Source organism: Callithrix jacchus, chromosome 2 (assembly GCF_049354715.1).
Source record: "Callithrix jacchus isolate 240 chromosome 2, calJac240_pri, whole genome shotgun sequence".
Taxonomy (NCBI): Eukaryota; Metazoa; Chordata; class Mammalia; order Primates; family Cebidae; genus Callithrix; species Callithrix jacchus.
The window spans coordinates 41,466,623-41,485,497 of NC_133503.1; the positions used below are offsets into that span (position 1 = coordinate 41,466,623).

The 18,875-nt window shown below is 40.3% G+C and overlaps 1 protein-coding gene across 28 annotated transcripts in view; it reads left to right on the forward strand.

Moving 5' to 3' along the window:
- Positions 1-18,875, forward strand: part of ARHGAP26 (Rho GTPase activating protein 26) — a 914,282-nt gene that overhangs the window by 703,013 nt on the left and 192,394 nt on the right. For 25 of the 28 annotated variants that reach the window (XR_013531307.1, XR_013531313.1, XM_078362030.1 and 22 more), the window contains 2 exons: positions 13,094-13,159; positions 17,487-17,561. Coding sequence is in view for 26 of the 28 variants with exons in the window: in XM_078362030.1 (XP_078218156.1) it covers positions 13,094-13,159; positions 17,487-17,561 (141 nt within the window). In the remaining 2 variants the exon portion in view is untranslated. The remainder of the gene's footprint in view (positions 1-13,093; positions 13,160-17,486; positions 17,562-18,875) is intronic. The other 3 variants (XM_078361938.1, XM_078361992.1, XM_078362062.1) reach the window with 1 other exon arrangement.

An 18,875-nucleotide genomic window follows, 5' to 3' on the forward strand; every position in this document is an offset into this window, starting at 1 on the left:
GTCTCCCGTGTTTCATGGCTTGGCTTGTGCCACTTTTGTTCTTCCTTTCTCTTGGACCCATTCTTGGGCTGCACTGCTAGGTGGCCTGCCTGTGTTATTACAGGAAGGAAGGAAGTGGTTAGATTAGCCTATTCATTTCTTTATTTAACCTTTATATCATCACACAAAAAAGAGAAAGGAAAGGACCAGGAGGTTAAAGAACTCATCTACTATCATAGGGTTTATATAAATTGAAAGGTCATTTTAACACACTGCCCCTCGGCAACTCTCTCTACCTTTCATTCATTCACTAATTTGCCTATTCATGTATCTAAAATGGAAAATGACACACACATGCACATACTTCCAGTTCCTATCCAGCGCTATAGCTGATGGTGAAAGATAGAGCTGTAGTAGCCAGTGAAGTAAATATACCTGGACTGTTGCCATCATGAATACATATTCTAGTTTGGTAGACATTTTTCACAGAATCACACATATCAGTGTAAATTTGCAGTGGTGCATCATAGCCTGAGGGAAAGGTTGCTGGTGCTGTATTTGAGTGTACAATGGGGGCATTAACCAAAGTCACAAGTATCACCCTTGCCACCCCTACTTCTTACCCCTCATATCCAAGTCATCACCAAGTCCCTCAATTGGATCTTCTAATGCCTCTCAATTTTGTCTAAGTTTCTCCACCGTCCCCATCATCATCCTGGTCCCTACCTCAGTCATTTTAACTGAGGTGGGAAGGTTAAAATGACTGGTGGGAAGGTCTGGGTGAGTTTCTTGAGGAAGGGACCCTGGAGAGTAATGTGAGTTACTTGGGCCAAAGGGCTCCCATGTGAAATCCACAGTCTTTGCTGGGAAAAAAGCATGAAGTTGTTCTCCAATGACAGCCAGTGTGGCTAGCTGCTGAGAGCTGGGGCCATGGCCCCTGAAAAAGCTGGAGGGCCAGGCAGGGGCACGGCCACACAGAGCTTTGTGAACATGGAAGGATCGGGATTATTCTTCCAAGGGGCAGTGAGGTGCTGCAGGGGGTGATATGCTCTGATTTTGTCAAGACCATGGGGGCTGCAATGCAGAGGGCAGACAAGAGGGAGCAAGAAGTGTAAGAAGACCAGCCTGGGGGTTAATGCAGTCATCCTGGCAACAGATGACTGAGGTAGGGACCAGGATGATGATGGGGATGGTGGAGAAACTTAGACAAAATTGAGAGGCATTAGAAGATCCAATTGAGGGACTTGGTGATGACTTGGATATGAGGGGTAAGAAGTAGGGGTGGCAAGGGTGATACTTGTGACTTTGTTATAATTTTCCCACCACCTACACACTCATTTTTTTTAATACCTGGGAAGAGCCAGAGAAAAATATCTCAGGTGAGGTCCCAGATGTTTCAAAGCCTGGCAGTGACCTTATGGATGTTTAACAGTGGCGGTTATGCTAAAATCCATGTCTGTTTCCCTGGCCCACCAGCTTCTTCTTTTTATATTTTGTTTTTAATTTCATTTTTTCAGACAGAGTCTTGCTCTGTCTGCCCAGACTGAAGTGCATTGGTGCGATCTAGGCTCACTGCAGTCTCCGCCTCCTGGGTTCAAGCGATTCAAGCCTTCTCCTTTTAGACAAGAAAATAATTTGATTATACCTTATACTGTGTGATTATACCATGTAGTTGTTCATTTAATCCCTTTGCAATAAGACAACTATTCTCTGGATGTAACCTGCCTCCCTCCTCACAATATAGTCCAAGGCATCCTCTTCCCACTTCTGTGGTTTTCCCTGAGATTCTGCAAGGTTACTGAGCGTAAACCCACCTCTCCTGCATTCACATATTCTCCAGAGAACTTTGAGAAAATGGGCTTGGCTACCCTAGAGTGTTTCTTTTTCTGAAAGGAGGCAAAGCAACAAGGCTTCAAAATTTGAAATGAAAGTGAAGAGGATGGCATATTTCTAACCTGGGAGGCCAACCTGGGTATTTGGTGCAAGCTCTGCCAATGTTCATGATGGAACAACTGTTTGGGCTGCCCTGTGTGTACACTGGGCAGGGCTGAACCTGAGGCTGAGGGAGGGAAATAAGCCAGCCAGAGCCTCCACTGCAGGACAGTGAATGTTGGGCCTGGGAGCCACAAGTCCTGCAACAACTCATCGCAAGTCAAATTAAGGGACTAATGCAAGCTTAGTAGATATTTAATGAGAGATTATTTCTGGAGATTATAAGGATATAGAAATTGCACGTAAATCCCTGACCTTTTCTGAGCCTTGGCTCAGAGAAAGAGCTGAATCACCTGCTTGAGGGGATTAAGGACAGCCGCCCCCATCTGGCAGGCCACTCAGACTTTTTCTGTCATTAGCAAACGTGGCTTGGTGGTGATAGGGTTCTAAACCTTTTAGCGGGAATTTGCTTTTCAGACTAGGAGATCTCAATTAACTTAGATTATATACCCTCTGGGCTAATGATCTGGTTGTGTGTGCACTGTGGTCCTTATCACATTAGTGGTACTTGGTCCATGATAAATAATAAAACAGTATTAGTAACCTAATCATGATGTCAGCAGGAAACTCAAGTTGATAAGAGTGGAAACCAAGCTCTGCGTGTGTGCCTGCGTGTGTATGTGTGTGTGAAAGAAAAGAGACACACTGCCTGGGGGTGCCCAGGCAGTGAGCAATGTGATAATTTACACTAGTTCCAGTTCAGAGGTTTAGAACAGTGGTTGCTAACCTGTATTTCATGAGTTCCTTGTTGGGGAAACTGTTGTTTGAAAGAGATTCCATTTTTTAACACAGCGCTGTCTGTTTATAGAACTGTAAATAATTATCATCAATATGCAATTTTAATACATAAGAGGCTAACAAAGTTATCTTTAGCTCATGTTTAACTTTGCACATGTAAATATTGTATCCATTTGAACTTAGACAACTAAGATAAACTGAGAAATACTGCATTACACGTGTCATGTGTAAAACCTTTATGTGTAATATCTGTGTAAGACTTACTCCAAGAAAAGGAGTTTGCTGGTTTAAAGCAAATTGGAGAATCTGTAATGTTGCGAAAACCAAAGGAGGAACATTTACTCAGAGATTGAATGTGGGGGGTTTGCTTTGCCATTTCCCAAAATAAGTAATTTTAGTTAATGTAGGTGGGTAAAGTTTTGGTTATTTTCTGTTTTTTTTTGGAAGATTCCATTTTATTCTTTTCCACTAGATATTACTTACCTAGAAAAGGATCCACTTCCTACAGTGCCACAAAAGAAGGTTCAAGAACTGATTTGCCTCTGGAGGATTATGTCCGTTAATTGGGCTGTGGCCCTACATGCATGTATCTTCTAATCACTGGGGTCATCGCAGTCAGATGCTAGGTTCTTTCCAATTTTTCAAAACTTTTATCGATGTTCATGGGGTAAAGAAATAGCCTTTGTCTAGACAGAAGTTCATCAATGCCTAGAATAAGACCATGTTCACAAGCCTACTCTTAAAACATCCAAGTTCAGAGTCAGTGTCTGAGCTCCCCATAGCACTGTGGAAAATGGCAATTCTTTCTCCCCAGACTTCTTTGATTCTCATTTCTATGAAAATATTATCTTAAGCACCTTTCAAAAGAAGAACTAAAATACTTCACCTGACAATTGAATCGTAGTTATAAACATTTTGGAGACCTCCTTTAACACAAAATGTAATTCCCCATCTAACAAATCCTTTCCAGTAGGTTCTATTCTGACTACTGTATAAAGGAATGAAAATCTTTCCCTGCACATGAAAAGATGCCCAGCATTATTAGTCATTAGGGAAATACAAGTCCGAACCACAATGAGATACCTCTTGACACCCACTAGGACAGCTGTAATAAAAAAGACAATAACAAATGTTGGCAAGGATTAGGAGAAATTGGAACTCTCATACATTGCTGGTGGCAATGAAAAATAGTGAGGCTGCTTAGAAAACAGTTTGACAGTTGCAAAAAGTTAAACATAGAGTTATCCTGTGACCCAGTGATGCCACTCCTAGGTGTATTCTCAAGAGAAATGAAAAAACCAGTTCACACAAAAATTTGTACACAGATGTTCATAGTAACATTCATTCATAACAATCAAAAAGTAGAAACAGCCCAAATATCTATCAGCCAATGAATGAATAAACAAAATGTGATATGTCTGGACCGTGGAGTATTTAACCATAAAAAGAAATGAAATGAAATATTGATGCTACATCATGTCTAAGGCTTGAAAACATTATGTAAAGTAAAAGGAGCTAGACATAAAAGACCATATAGTATATGATTCCCATTTATGTGAGGTGTTCAGAATAGACAAATCCATAGAAAAGGAATTCTCCCACAACTGGGAGAAGGGAAGAAATGGTGGCCAGGTGCAGTGGCTCATGTCTGTAATCCCAGCACTTTGGGAAGCCAAGGCAGGTGGATCACTTGAGAGCGGGAGTTCAAGACCAGCCTGACCAACATGAAGCAAACTTGTCTCTACTAAAAATACAAAATTAGATGGTGGCACATGCCTGTAATCCCAGCTCCTCAGGAGGCTGAGGCAGGAGAATCGCTTGAACCCAGGAGATAAAGGTGGCGTTGAGCTGAGATGGTGCCACTGCACTCCAACCTGGGCAACGAGAATGAAACTCTGTCTCAAAAAAAAATGTCCTGGAGTTAGATAATAGTGATTAATAAACAGCTTTGTAAATACTCTAGAAATTGCTGATTGTAGCCTTAAAATTGGTAAACTTATGGAATATGAATTATATACCAATAAAGCTCTTTTTTTTAATCCTCCCCTAGATTCCAACAGGTATTTAGCCTCTGTATTATAGGTCGTTATTAAATGTGAAAAATGCTTGCTGTATGAGTTAATTGAGTTTTATTTGGAAGAATTATTTTGATTTAGCTTTCAGCTTGTAATCAGAAATCTTGAAACGCCACAATTTGCAGATAAAATACTTGATTTATACTGGGAAAAACAGGGATTGAGTTAATAGATTCCTTACCATTCAGGAGAATAAGAAGAATGGTTTCTATAGCAAGTAATCTCCAGGGAGAAAACATTGTTTTTCTGTTTTGTTCTATCCTGGTACTTACTCTCCTAGAGGCTGAGTATGTTTGTAGTAAGTATCATTAAGCAATAAGTATTTATGTAAGTATAGGAACTATTAATATTTCACTTTGGGAAGAGTTGTTTTAAGAATTAGCATTTCTTTTTAGTTTGATTTTGGGAATTCTCAGTTATAGAATGTGTTTTAAAATCTTCAGCACAGCTCACAATTGCAAAAATGTGTAACCAACCCAAATACCCATCAATCAATAAGTGGTTAAAAAAACTGTGGTGTATATATATATGATGGATTACTACTTAGCCATAAAAAGGAATGATTAACTGCTACCTGGATGAGACTAGAGACTATTATTCTAAGTAAAGTAACTCAGGAATGAAAAATCAAACATTGTGTGTTTTCACTCCTAAGTGGGAGCTAAGCTATGAGGATGCAAAGGCATAAAAATGACACAATGATGCAAAGGCATAAGAATGACACAGTGCACTTTGGGGACTGAGGGGGAAAGGGTGGGAAGAGGGTGAGGGAAAAAGACTACAAATAGGGTGCCATGTATACTGCTTGGGTAATGGATGCATCAAAATCTTACAAGTCACTACTAAAGAACTTACCCAAGTAACCATATACCACCTGTTTGCAATAAACTATGGAAATAAAAAAATTAAAAAAGTATTCATTGGATCTAACTTTACCCATATATACTAAGAGTTGGAGAAAGATTCCATTTGTATTAGATCCAAGACGAGTTCAGGTTCTGCTCACTTCTCATATATTGCAAGCTTATTACTTTCCCTGAGATGACCACGAATCATTTATAAATACTCACTTTTCTACTTTCTGCCATTTTCTTTTCCACTCTGACCATTAAGTGGTAGAATGTCTTGTTGTACTGCCCTAAGAAGGTCAAAGATGAACCCATTCTTAAAGATTATCAATGGGTAACCAAAACATGGGAGTGGATTTTAGTGAATTTCCAGCCTTGTTGTCAGGTTAGAAATTTCTGGCCTTGTCTGGTTCTCTGCTGTGGAAGGAGTTACTGCTGTTGATCATTTATTTTCTGAGTGAGAACTCTGTCACCACTTGCCGATTTGCCCCTAGAGGATGGCCACACTGCCTTCGTGCTTCTTCCTTAGGTAGTGTCTTTTTTTCTTGGCTGTTTTAATTTTCCTCTGGATCATTTTTCTTCTTTTTTCCTTTGTTCTATTTTTCCTTTCTTCTAGTCACCTGAGCAGGATTATACTTAACTCAGGGCCGCATTTAAGGCAGTTTGATGGGATGGGCTCTAATGCAAGTCTCCATGAATTGTCCCTGCATCTTTGGTCAAGGTATTTTGTTTTACCAAGCCTCAGTTTCTTCATCTGTGATATGGGCTAATGATAATGTCAACCTGGAGGACTTACTGGATTAAGTGAGGTCTATTTTAAGCACTTACCCAACATTTATAGACCGCTTAATTTGTACTTTTTTTTTACTTTATTTTTTATTTTTTTTTTATTGTACTTTAGGTTCTGGGGTACATGTGTAGATCATGCAGGATTGTTGCATAGGTACACACATGGCAATGTCGTTTGCTGCCTCCATCCCCCAGTCACCTGCATCTGGCATTTCTCCCCATGTTATCCCTCCCCAACCTTCCCCCACCCGTCCCTCCCTTGGACCCCCGCAACAGACCCCAGTGTGTAATGCTTCCCTTACTGCATCCATGTGTTCTCATTGTCCAACACCCACCTCTGAGTGAGAACATGCAGCGTTTGATTATCTGTTCTTGTGTCAGTTTGCTGAGAATGATGGTTTCCAGATTCATCCATGTCCCCACAAAGGACAGAAACTGATCATTTTTTATGGCTGCATAAATCCATGGTGTATATGTGCCACATTTTCCTTGTCCAGTCTATCGTCAGTGGACATTTGGGTTGGTTCCAGGTCTTTGCTATTGTAAACAGTGCCACTATGAACATACGTGTGCATGTGTCCTTATAGTAGAATGATTTATAATCCTTTGGATATATACCCAGTAATGGGATTGCTGGGTCAAATGGAATTTCTATTTCTAGGTCTTTGAGGAAGCGCCACACTGTCTTCCACAATGGTTGAACTAGTTTACACTCCCACCAGAAATAAAAGTGTTCCTATTTCTTCACATCCTCTCCAGCCTCTGTTGGCTCCAGATTTTTTAATGATTGCCATTCTAACTGGCATGAGATGGTATCTCATTGTGGTTTTGATTTGCATTTCTCTAATGACCAGTGACGATGAGCATTTTTTCATATGTTTGTTGGCCTCGTGTATGTCTTCTTTTGAATAGCGTCTGTTCATATCCTTCTCCCACTTTTGGATGGGTTTATTTGTTTTTTTTCTTGTAAATCTGTTTTAGTTCTTTGTAGATTCTGGATATTAGCCCTTTGTCAGATGGGTGGACTGCAAAAATGTTTTCCCATTCTGATGGTTGCTGGTTCACTCTAATGATTATTTCTTTTGCTGCACAGAAGCTTTGGAGTTTAATTAAGTCCCATTTGTCTATTATGTCTTTTGTTGCCAGTGCTTTTGGTGTTTTAGCCATGAAGTCCTTGCCTATGCCTATGTCCTGAATGGTTTTGCCTGGCTTTTCTTCTAGGGTTTTTATGGCGTTAGGTCTTATGTTTAAGTCTTTAATCCCTCTGGAGTTAATTTTAGTGTAAGGTATCAGAAAAGGGTCCAGGTTCTGCACACTGCTAGCCAGCTTTCTCAACACCATTTATTAAACAGGGAATCCTTTCCCCATTGCTTGTTTTTGTCAGGTTTGTCAAAGATCAGATGGTTGTAGATGTGTGATGTTGCTTCCAGGGCCTCTGTTCTATTCCACTGGTCTATATCTCTCTTTTTGTACCGGTACCATGCTGTTTTGATTACTGTACCCTTGTAGTATAGTTTGAAATCAGGTAGCGTAATGCTTCTGGCTTTGTTCTTTTTGCTTAGGATTGTCTTGGCTGTGTGGGCTCTCTTTTGGTTCCATATGAAGTTTGAAGTAGTTTTTCCAGTTCTGTGAAGAAGGTCATTGGTAGCTTGATGGGATAATGTCGAATCTATAAATTACTTTGGGCAGTATGGCCATTTTCACGATATTGATTCTTCCTAACCATGAGCATGGAATGTTTTTCCATCTGTGTGTCCTCTCTTATTACCTTGAGCAGTGGTTTGTAGTTCTCCTTGAAGAGGTCCTTTATATCCTTTGTTAGTTGTATTCTTAGGTATTTTATTCTCTTTGTAGCAATTGTGAATGGGAGTTTGCTCTTGATTTGGCTCTCTGTTAGTTTGTTATTGGTGTATAGAAATGCTTGTGATTTCTGCACATTGATTTTATATCCTGAGGCTTTGCTGAAGTTGCTTATCAGTTTAAGGAGATTTTGGGCTGAGATGATGGGGTCTTCTAAATGTACAGTCATGTCATCTGCAAATAGAGACAATTTGACTTCTACTTTTCCTAATTGAAAACCCTTTATTTATTTTTCTCTTGCCTAATTGCTCTGGCTAGAACTTCCAATACTATATTGAATAGGATTGGTGAGAGAGGGCATTCTTGTCTAGTGCCAGATTTCAAAGGGAATGCTTCCAGTTTTTGCCCATTCAGTATGATATTGGCTGTAGGTTTGTTGTAAATAGCTTTTATTGTTTTGAGATATGTTCCTTCGATACCTAGTTTATTGAGAGTTTTAGCATAAAAGGCTGCTGAATTTTATCAAAGGCCTTCTCCACATCTATTGAGATAATCATGTGCTTTTTGTCTCTGGTTTCGTTTATGTGGTGGATTACATTTATAGACTTGCATATGTTGAACCAGCCTTGCATCCCCAGAATGAAGCATACTTGATTGTGATGGGTAAGCTTTTTGATGTGCTGTTGAAATCGGTTTGCCAGTATTTTATTGAAGATTTTTGCATCTATGTTCATCATGGATATTGGCCTGAAGTTTTCTTTTTTTGTTGAGTCTCTGCTGGGTTTTGGTATCAGGATGAACTTGGTCTCATAAAAAGATTTGGGAAGGATTCCCTCTTTTTGTATTGTTTGGAATAGTTTCAGAAGGAATGTTACCAGCTCCTCTTTGTACGTCTGGTAGAATTGAGCTGTGAACCCGTCTGGACCTGGACTTTTTTTGGTTGGTAGGCTATTAACTGCTGCCTCAACTTCAGTCCTTGTTATTGGTCTATTCAAGGTTTCAACTTCTTCCTGGTTTAGGTTTGGGAGGGTGCAAGCGTCCAGGAATTTATCCATTTCTTACAGGTTTACTGGTTTATGTACATAGGGTTGTCTGTAGTAATCTCTGATTGTAGTTTGTATTTCTGTGGAATCAGTGATGATCTCCCCTTTATTGTTTTTTATTGCATCTATTTGATTCATCTCCCTTTTCTTTTTTATTTATCTGGCTAGTGGTCTATCTATTTTGTTGATCCTTTCAAAAAACCAGCTCCTGGATTTACTGAATTTTTGAAGAGTTTTTCGTGTCTCTATCTCCTTCAGTTCTGCTCTATCTTAGTTATTTCTTGTCTTCTGCTAGGTTTTGAGTTTCCTTGATCTTGCTCCTCTAGCTCTTTGAATTTTGACAATAGGGTGTCAATTTTAGATCTTTCCTCGCTTCTTATGTGGGCATTTATTGCTATAAATTTCCCTCTAGACACTGCTTTAAATGTGTCCCAGAGATTATGGAACATTGTTTCTTTGTTCTGGTTGGTTTTAAAGAACATCTTTATTTCTGCCTTCATTTCATTGTTTATCCAGTCGACATTCAGGAGCCAGTTGTTCAGTTTCCATGAAGTTGTGTGGTTCTGAATTCGTTTCTTAATTCTGAATTCTAATTTGATTGCCCTGTGGTCTGAGAGATTGTTTGTTATGGTTTCCATTCTTTTGCATTTGCTGAGGAGTAATTTACTTCCAATTATGTGGTCAATATTAGAGCAGGTGCAATGCGGTGCTGAAAAGAATGTATATTCTGTGGATTTGGGGTAGAGATTTCTGTAGATGTCTATTAGGTCTGCTTGGTCCATATCTGAGTTCAAGTCTTAGATGTCCTTGTTAATTTTCTGTCTCGTTGATCTGTCTGATATTGACAGTGGAGTGTTAGTCTCCCACTATTATTGTGTGGGAGACTAAGTCTCTTTGTAGGTCCTTAAGAACTTGGTTTATGTACCTGCGTGCTCCTGTATTGGGTGCATAGATATTTAGGATCATTAGCTCTTCTTGATACATTGATCCTTTTACCATTATATAATACCCTTCTCTGTCTCTTTTGATCTTTGTTGGTTTAAAGTCCATTTTATGAGAGACAAGGATTGCAACTCCTGCTTTTTTTTTTTGCTCTCCGTTTGCTTGATGAATCTTCCTCCATCCCTTTGTTTTGAGCCTATGTGTGTCTGAGCATGAGATTGGTTTCCTGAATACAGCACACTGATGGGTCTTGACTGTTTATCCAAATTGCCAGTCTGTGTCTTTTAATTGGGGCATGTAGCCCATTTACATTTAAGGTTAATATTGTTATTATATGAATTTGATCCTGCCATTTTGATGCTAGCTGTATGTTTTGCCCATTAGTTGATGCATGATTTTCACTGGGTTGATGGTCTTTACCATTTGGTACGTTTTTGAAGTGGCTGGTACTGGTTGTTCCTTTCCTTATTTAGTGCTTCTTTCAGGATCTCTTGTAAGGCAGGCCTGGTGAAGACAAAATCTCTCAGCAATTGCTTTTCCATAAAGGATTTTCTTTCTCTTTCACCTATGAAGCTTAATTTGGCTGGATATGAAATTCTAGGTTGAAAGTCCTTTTCTTTAAGGATGTTGAATATTTGCCCCCACTCTCTTCTGGCTTGTAGGGTTTCTGCTTAGAGATCTGCTGTGAGTCTGATGGGCTTCCCTTTGTGGGTAACCCGACCTTTTTCTCTGGATGCTCTTAGCATTTTCTCCATCATTTCAACCCTGCTGAATCTGACGATTATGTGCCTTGGGGTTGCTCTTCTTGAGGAATATCTTTGTGGTTTTCTCTGTATTTCCCGGACTTGAATGGTGGCCTGGCTTACTAGGTTGGGGAAGTTCTCCTGGATAATATCCTGAAGAGTGTTTTCCAGCTTGGGTTAATTCTCTACCTCACATTCAGGTACAGCTATCAAACATAGATTAGGTCTTTTCACATAATCCCATATTTCTTGGAGGCTTTGTTCATTTTTTTTCACTCTTTTTTCTCTATTGTTGCCTTCTTGTTTTATTTCATTGAGTTGATCCTCAATCTCTGATATCCTTTCTTCTGCTTGGTCAGTTCAGCTGTTGAAACTTGTGTATGCTTCACAAAGTTCTCGTGCTGTGTTTTTCAGCTCCCTCAAGTTGTTTATATTTTACTCTAAGCTATTTATTCTAGTTAGCATCTCAGCTAACCTTTTTCCTAGGTTCTTAGTTTCTTTGCATTGGGTTAGCACATGTTCTTTTAGCTCTGAGAAGTTTGTTATCACCCACTTTCTGAAGCCTGTTTCTGTCACTTCATCAGATTCATTCTCCATCCATTTTTGATCCCTAGCTGGTGAGGAGTTGTGATCCTTTGGAGGAGGAAAGACTTTCTGGTTTTTGGTGTTTTCATCCTTTTTGTGCTGGTTTCTTCCTATCTTAGTGGCTTTATCTACCTGTTGTCTTTATAGTTGGTGACTTTCTGGGGTCTCTGAGTGGGCGTCCTTTTTGTTGATGATGAAGTTATTTCTTTTTGTTTCTTAGTTTTCCTTCTGACAGTCAGGCCCCTCTGCTGCAGTACTGCTGGCAGTCCACTACAGACCCTGTTTGCCTGTGGATCACCCACAGGGGCTGCAGAACAGTAAGGGTTACTGCCTGTTTCTTCTTCTGTTATCTTTGTCCCAGAAGGGTACCTGTCAGATGTTGGCCTAAGTTCTCCTTTATGAGGTGTCTCTTTGGGTATATGGGGGTCAGGGAGTTGCTTGAGGAGACAATCTGTCCCTTATAGAAGCTCAAGTGCTGTGCTAGGAGCTCTGTTGTTCTGTGCATAGCTGCTGGGCAGGTACCTTTACATCTGCTGCAGTGGAACTCATAACCGCCTCTTTTCCCAGGTGCTCTGTCCTGGGAAAGTCAACTTTATTTATAAGTTCCTGTCGTGCTGCTGCCTTTTTTCATAGATGCCCTGCCCTGCACAGAGTAGTCTAGTCACAGTCTGCCAGCAGAAGTGTTGCTGAGCTGCTGCAGGCTCTGCTCAGCTGCTGTGTGAATTGCCTCGGTAGTGGTGGACTGCCTCAGTAGTGGGGGTCACCCTCCCTCCCACTGAACTGGACCGTCCTGGCTCTAGCTCAGCTTGCTGTGAAACTCTCAATACAGAGCATTTCAGATTGCTTGTTTTGTGGGGGAGGTACCTGCCAAGCCAGATGGCCTGGCTCCCTGTCTCAGCCCCCTCCCTTTCAGTTAAATGGGTGGCTCTGACTCTCAGGTGTTCTAGGCGCCAGTTGAAACAGCCACCCAAATTTGTGTGAGTTTCTGTGTGCCAACCCAGTACCGGCTGAAACTGCCATGCTGAAAACTCGTGGTGCTTTTCGGCCCTGGAATCTCCTGGTCTGTGGGCAGTGAAAATTTGTTTGGAAATGTGGTGGGCACTCACCCTCTGTGTTGTTCTTGCTGGAACTGCACTCTGGAGCTGTTCCTATTCGGCCTTCTTGGAACCTCCAATTTGTACTTTTTGAAGGAGACTGCAGTTAGTTCTACAGCTTCTGTTAGTAGCAAAGCAATGTAAAGGCACCTATCACCCTGTGCTGCTGTTTCTTCACCTGTAAATTAAAGATAATTTTACAGATTCCTACAATTTGAGGTTACTGTGATAACCAAATGAGATAATACATGCAAGGCACTTAAAAACCAAACCTAGCCTATGGAAAGCTCTCAATCAGTGCCAGCTATTGTTATTGTTATGATGTTATTCCTATACTGTTGTTGGGAAAAATTAAAGGGCTATGTAGCCACAACATGCGATTGATTCATCCTGGATTGGGTAAGCCCTATCCTGAGGTTGAGTTTCATGGCTAGCAACTTGACTGCCCTTCTCTTGCTCTTTCAGCTGCGCAGTTGGACAGCATTGGTTTCAGCATAATCAGGAAATGCATCCATGCTGTGGAAACCAGAGGTAAAGTAGTTTAACAGATGGCATTGTTGTCGTGGAAGGTCATGCATCTGGTGAGGAGTCAGACCTGCTACCTGCTGTTTCCTGACTTTAAGTGACTCATTAGCTCCCAAGTGCCATTGTCAGTAGATTTCCACAAGTCCTATTGGTCTCAAGCAGGAGGTCTTACTGATTTTACATCACCAACTTTTTGGCTGATCAGAAGAATGTTTTAAATATCTGAAATAGGTATGATTATAGAAACCAGCTACTGAAATTTAATTTTTAAAATATTGAAAACACAGGGTGTCATGATACATGCGTTTCTTTGTTAACACTTTATAAGTGATAGTAGTGAGTCTGAAAACCAACATAATTTAGGAGCAGTGATATTTCACGATATCCAGAATAACTATAATGTGTTATGAAAATATCTGTGATTTCCGACCAAGTTGCAGGTACCATTAATGCTCCTGTGATTTTTTGCTTACATCCATAATGGAAGGAAAAGCTTAATGTCAGTTATAGGTTAGTGAAGATAAAGATGTATTTGTTTTCCTGTCTAAGTTCACAGACACCCTGAATTTTCTCTGGTAGACATCTTGCAGTCTGTGAACCTAAGATGCTCTGGGGAGCTAGTCCCTGGAGACCACCCAGGTAGAGAGAAGGCGTTAGGCCCATGTTGCACCCTGACCTTTCCCAGGTCTGTAGGAGCAGGACATTAAGCTCAAGGAAGCTGGTTCATCGTGATGGTCTCCATCCCTTCTTCAGAGACTGCCACAAAGGAGAGTCCTCAGTCGTAGCAGTTTGGAGCCTTGAGTGTGCTCGTCTGTCTTACCCCTGAGAAAAGCTGTTAACCATGTTTCCACTGGATTTGATTTGAACCATTGTCAGAAATGTGAATCTTATTTACTCTACAGCCTCTCAGCCTACCAGCCCTTTTTAAGCAGTTGAAAGAAATTCCCTTTTAAAGCAGGGTTCATAACTCTTAGCAGTTGAGACATATACACTTTAAAAAAAATTAAGGACTGAAGCATTAAGTAGAGGAAAGAGAGAGTTGAGACATACACACTTTAAAAGATATGTACACTTAAAAAAAATAAGAACTGTGAAGTGTTAGGTAGAGGGAAGAGAGAGAATTTTAAAACCTTCCCTCATATATATTGTCAAAAGATATTCTTTCCAAAACAGTTGTAATGTGTGGAAACATTTTTATAAATGTTCAGTTATTTCTGCTGTACCTCCCTTAAAGAGTGAAGGCAGCTCATAAGGTATGTAAGATATATCTAGAGAATGTAAAGTGGAAGTAGGTGCCATTTCTGGGAATTGGTCTTGAGGAAATAAGGATATGGGCAGGTTGAGCCATAAGGATGTTTATGCAGTGGTGGTGTTAAGGTACAAAATCAGAAACTGGCCAGATGTCTCAAAAATGGGTTAAATCAACAATGGTACATCTGTGTAATAAAAAACTATGACTCACTAACAATGCAATGGGAATACACTTTTTGACATATGGCATTTAAAAAATTATTTGTATTATGTAAAAAATGCAAGTTACAAAGCAGCTGCTCAGTACGAGCCCATTCTGGGAGCAGTGGGGAGAGGAGCGTTCGTATTGCACAGGTTTCATTGTGTTCTCAGTGGCTCTCTGCTGATTTTTCTGTTTCCCTTTGAGTCATCTATTTACCTTAACTGTAGTTTCTAAGTCTTTTTGAAGTTTTCGTTAGTAAGGTAAATTTTTCTTTTCTTTGAGATGGAGTCTTGCTCTGTTGCCCAGGATGGAATGCAGTGGTGCAATCTACTCTCACTGCAACCTTGGCCTCCCGGGTTCAAGCAATTCTCCTACCTCAGCCTCCGGAGTAGCTGGGATTACAGGTGTCTACCACCACACCCAGCTAATTTTTGTACTTTGAGTAGAGACAGGGTTTCATCATGTTGTCCAGGCTGGTCTTGAACTCCTGACCTCAAGTGATCTGCCCACTTCGTCCTTCCAAAGCACTGGGATTACAGGTGTGAGCCACTGCATGCAGCCTAATTTTTCAACAGGAGTTTTAATTTACCTTTTTTTTTTTTCAATTGAAAAATAAAGACTGGGATTAAAAGGTACAGGGTTTAAAGGTAGAGGCACAAAAATGGAGACAAAAGCGAGTCCAAAATAAAAATCTCTCCCTGTTGAATTTCATATACTTACTTGAGCTGGGCCAACTGTTTGTGTCTCAGTTTTCCGCAGCCAAAATCAAAAGGGAAACCTCGTCATTTAAAATTGTACATAAAGTCTGTCGTAAGTGCAGATCAGTAGCTCACAAGGACAACTTTTTCTCATGTAAAACTACAAAATGTGTACAATAAGTAGGAGAAAAGGTGCCCAAGTTTCTTTTCCCCCCTCTAAAATGAAAATGGAAATGATGTGTTTTAACTTCTAAGAAAGTCTTCACTGAGCACAAAGAAGAAATAAGGACCGTATGAGTTAGGTGCCCTTTTAGCATAAATAGTTGCAGAAAGTGGATGTCTCCCTATTGCAGTGTGTGTATGTGCATACATATTTATGGTGACCAGAAATGAACAGACTTCCCATACTCTCTGGGATTTGCCCACAATTGTCCAGTGGGAGGTGACATTGTGTAAAGTCCCAGGAAAGCACAAGGATAGAAGTAGATGTACCTCAGACCTTTCAAGCCCGCAAGCTGACATGTTATTTTCTGTCACTGAGTAACCTGGGACCCATCATTTAGTTTTTGACCAGGGGCTCCTAGTCCATAAATCATGCAGAATGATGTACATGGTTTTACAGGTCCTTTTTAGCTGTAAAATCCTATCATTCCAGACTACTTCTTTTCATTCATTAGTTCCACATCTACGTAGGTCTTGCTGAAAGTACTACGGAACTGGTCCTTACCCACATTTCTTCTGGAAGATTGTGTTTTGGCCCCCAAGTGTTTTGTACTGGCCTTGATTGAAAATAAACTTAATGTTTTGTTTATTATTGTGTACCATATACTGATCCAGGGGCTGAGAATATAATGGTGAACAGGACACAATTACTGTTTACATTCTATTGCGGGGAGAAAAACAAAAAAGGTAGCAAATAAAAAAGATAATTTCAGGTATTGTTAACTGCTATAAAGAAAGAAGACAGGTTAAGAGCATGACCAGTAGTGTAGATTGTGGGATGCATTAGATTGAAGCAGTTGCATTTAAGCTGAGACCTGAATGATGAAAAACTGTGGCAGAAGAGCAGTCCAGGTGGAGGAAACAGCTGGAGTAAAGGCTATGAGGTGGAGCCATGAGCTTGGCATGTTGAGGTGACAGGAAGGCCAGTGTATGGAGCAGAATGCATCTGGTTGATGATGCTATCAGAGGTAGTCAGTGCTCAATAGTATAGGCCTGATAGGCTATTGTAAGTCGTTTAGATTATAGTCTAACTGCAATGGGAAGCTATTGGAGGGTTTTAAGGGAAGAGGTGGTATAAACTGATTTACACTTGGGGCAGTTCACTTTGGCTACTGGTTGGAGAATGGACATCAGAGGAATAAAATAGGAAGCCGGAGTTCTGTTACTTGAGAGGGGTTAGATATGATGGGCCTAGGACTAACAGGAGAAAAATCATTTCACGTCACCTGGTCAAAATGGCCTTCTTTTGTAACTGCTACAGTGGTGATCTAATCTATGTATTTCAATGAACAGAAACATTGCAGTGGATTGGTTTTTGATTATTTGTTGAGATGTTTCATTTAAAAGTAAACCCTTACTAGTCTAATTGTATAGTTCCTTGGGTTGAATGAAATAAAGGTGGTATTTTTTGATAAAGAATATATTATAAATTAATGGATCTTCTAATTATATAATATTTATATCATAAATGAATGGATTTAATTTCTCAGTTTTGGCTAACATTCTGTAAAGTTAAAAATGTTCTTACACCTCAATATTTTCATTTTATATGTAAAAATAGATTATAAAGTGTCTTTTTCTGTTGTATGAATTTTTAATCATCCATTTTTGGCATTTTAATTTTAAAAATTGGTTAAATATGACATGTTTAAAAGTACACATTTTGCATCTTTTAGAACTCTTCAGATGCTGCCTTTGGCAAGAGAAGAGGAAAGTTTCTTTTGCCTCTGACGACTGAACTAACATGAGGGCTGAAGTGTGCAGCACATCCGTGAAATCCTAGACAGCTGTACCAAATCCCACTCCTTTGCTAAGAGCTGAGCTGAATGACAGGGGACTTTAATTAGAGCAGCTTTTAGAAGGACTGAGAAAATGAAAAAAAAGAAGTGCATTTGGCTGGATTGGCCTGACTTGTGTTCTGACGTGCTTCTAATTAAATCATCACTGTTTCTTTCCTCAGGGATCAACGAGCAAGGGCTGTACCGAATTGTGGGGGTCAACTCCAGAGTGCAGAAGTTGCTTAGTGTCCTGATGGGTAAGTGTGGCAGTGGCTCTGCCAGGCAGGTCTCTGGGTGGGGGTCCCACTCTGAAAAGTCACTGTGTCTGTGAGTAGATTCAGCCTGTGGCAAAGGAATTGGGGTGTCCATGAGCTGTCACCCAGAAATTAGCTGCCCCATTGGTCAGATGTCATGGCTTCAGGCACTGCTGGGAAAGGTTCTGATTAGGACTGGACAAAATAAAAAATCCCAGGGCCCAGACACCACACCCTCTGTGTCTGCAGGCTCAGAGCTGCTGGCCCAAGTAGTACTCGCTCACTCATGTGACCGCCACACCCTATTCTCTTTAATAGCTTATGACTCCCTCCATTCTCTTTTGGGACAGGTATTCAGTGGGACACACCCAATGCTCAAGGAAAGGCATCATTCTAGGCTCCAGAGGACCTCAGAGTTCATGTTCCTGATACTGAGCAGGTGTCATGTAACTCTCAGATAAAATGTTTATAAGCAGATCAATCTTCTGATCCTTTTTGCTTCTAGATTTCAACTGAATACCTGTCACTTGAGCAGTGGAACCTCCTTTGCCGCTAGCTGATGTAAATATAAAACCACTGTCTCCAAATGTGCAGTGTTTGAATCAAAAGCCCATGAGTCTATGAGCCAAATTTGCTTAGGCTGCGGATTTCCTGTATTTTTAGATATGAGTGCAGCCAGCCTCCATGAGTCACATGGATCTAAATGGCAAATAGATCAGATTTCACAGAGGCTGTTATTTCTCCCCACGAAAGTCCTAGCTTATAGAGATGGACTATCACTTGGGGTACCCAGCTCAGTGTTTTGGACAAGGACAGTTTTTGTGTTAGTATTTGTAATTTCTTTTGCCATCCCACTTTCTGAAAATAGCTTTCTTATATAAAGAAATCTCTTCTCTCGTGTTGGCCAGAATGACTGTCTTCACCTCTTTTTGAGAGAGTCATTCACCCCTTGTAGCCAAAACCCTACTGTATGGCTAATTAGAGTGGGATCTGTTGTTTGGAGCTATGATTATTTGCAAGGTACTTTAGCACTGAGGTCTGAGTGCTTTTGGCTAAGATTTGAAATATGGTTAGTTTTTGTAAAAATTAAACCTTTCATTTTGAGATAATTATAGATTTATAGGCAGTTGTAAAAAACAATAGAGAGATCCTGTGTACCACTTATCCAGTATCCTCTGAAGGTAACATCCTGCAAAATGCTATTTTAGTATCACAATCAAATATTAACATTAATATAGTCAAGGTGCACAACATTTTCATCACTTGAAAGGATTCCTTGTGATGTTTTGCAAACACATACCTCACTTCCCACCTTGT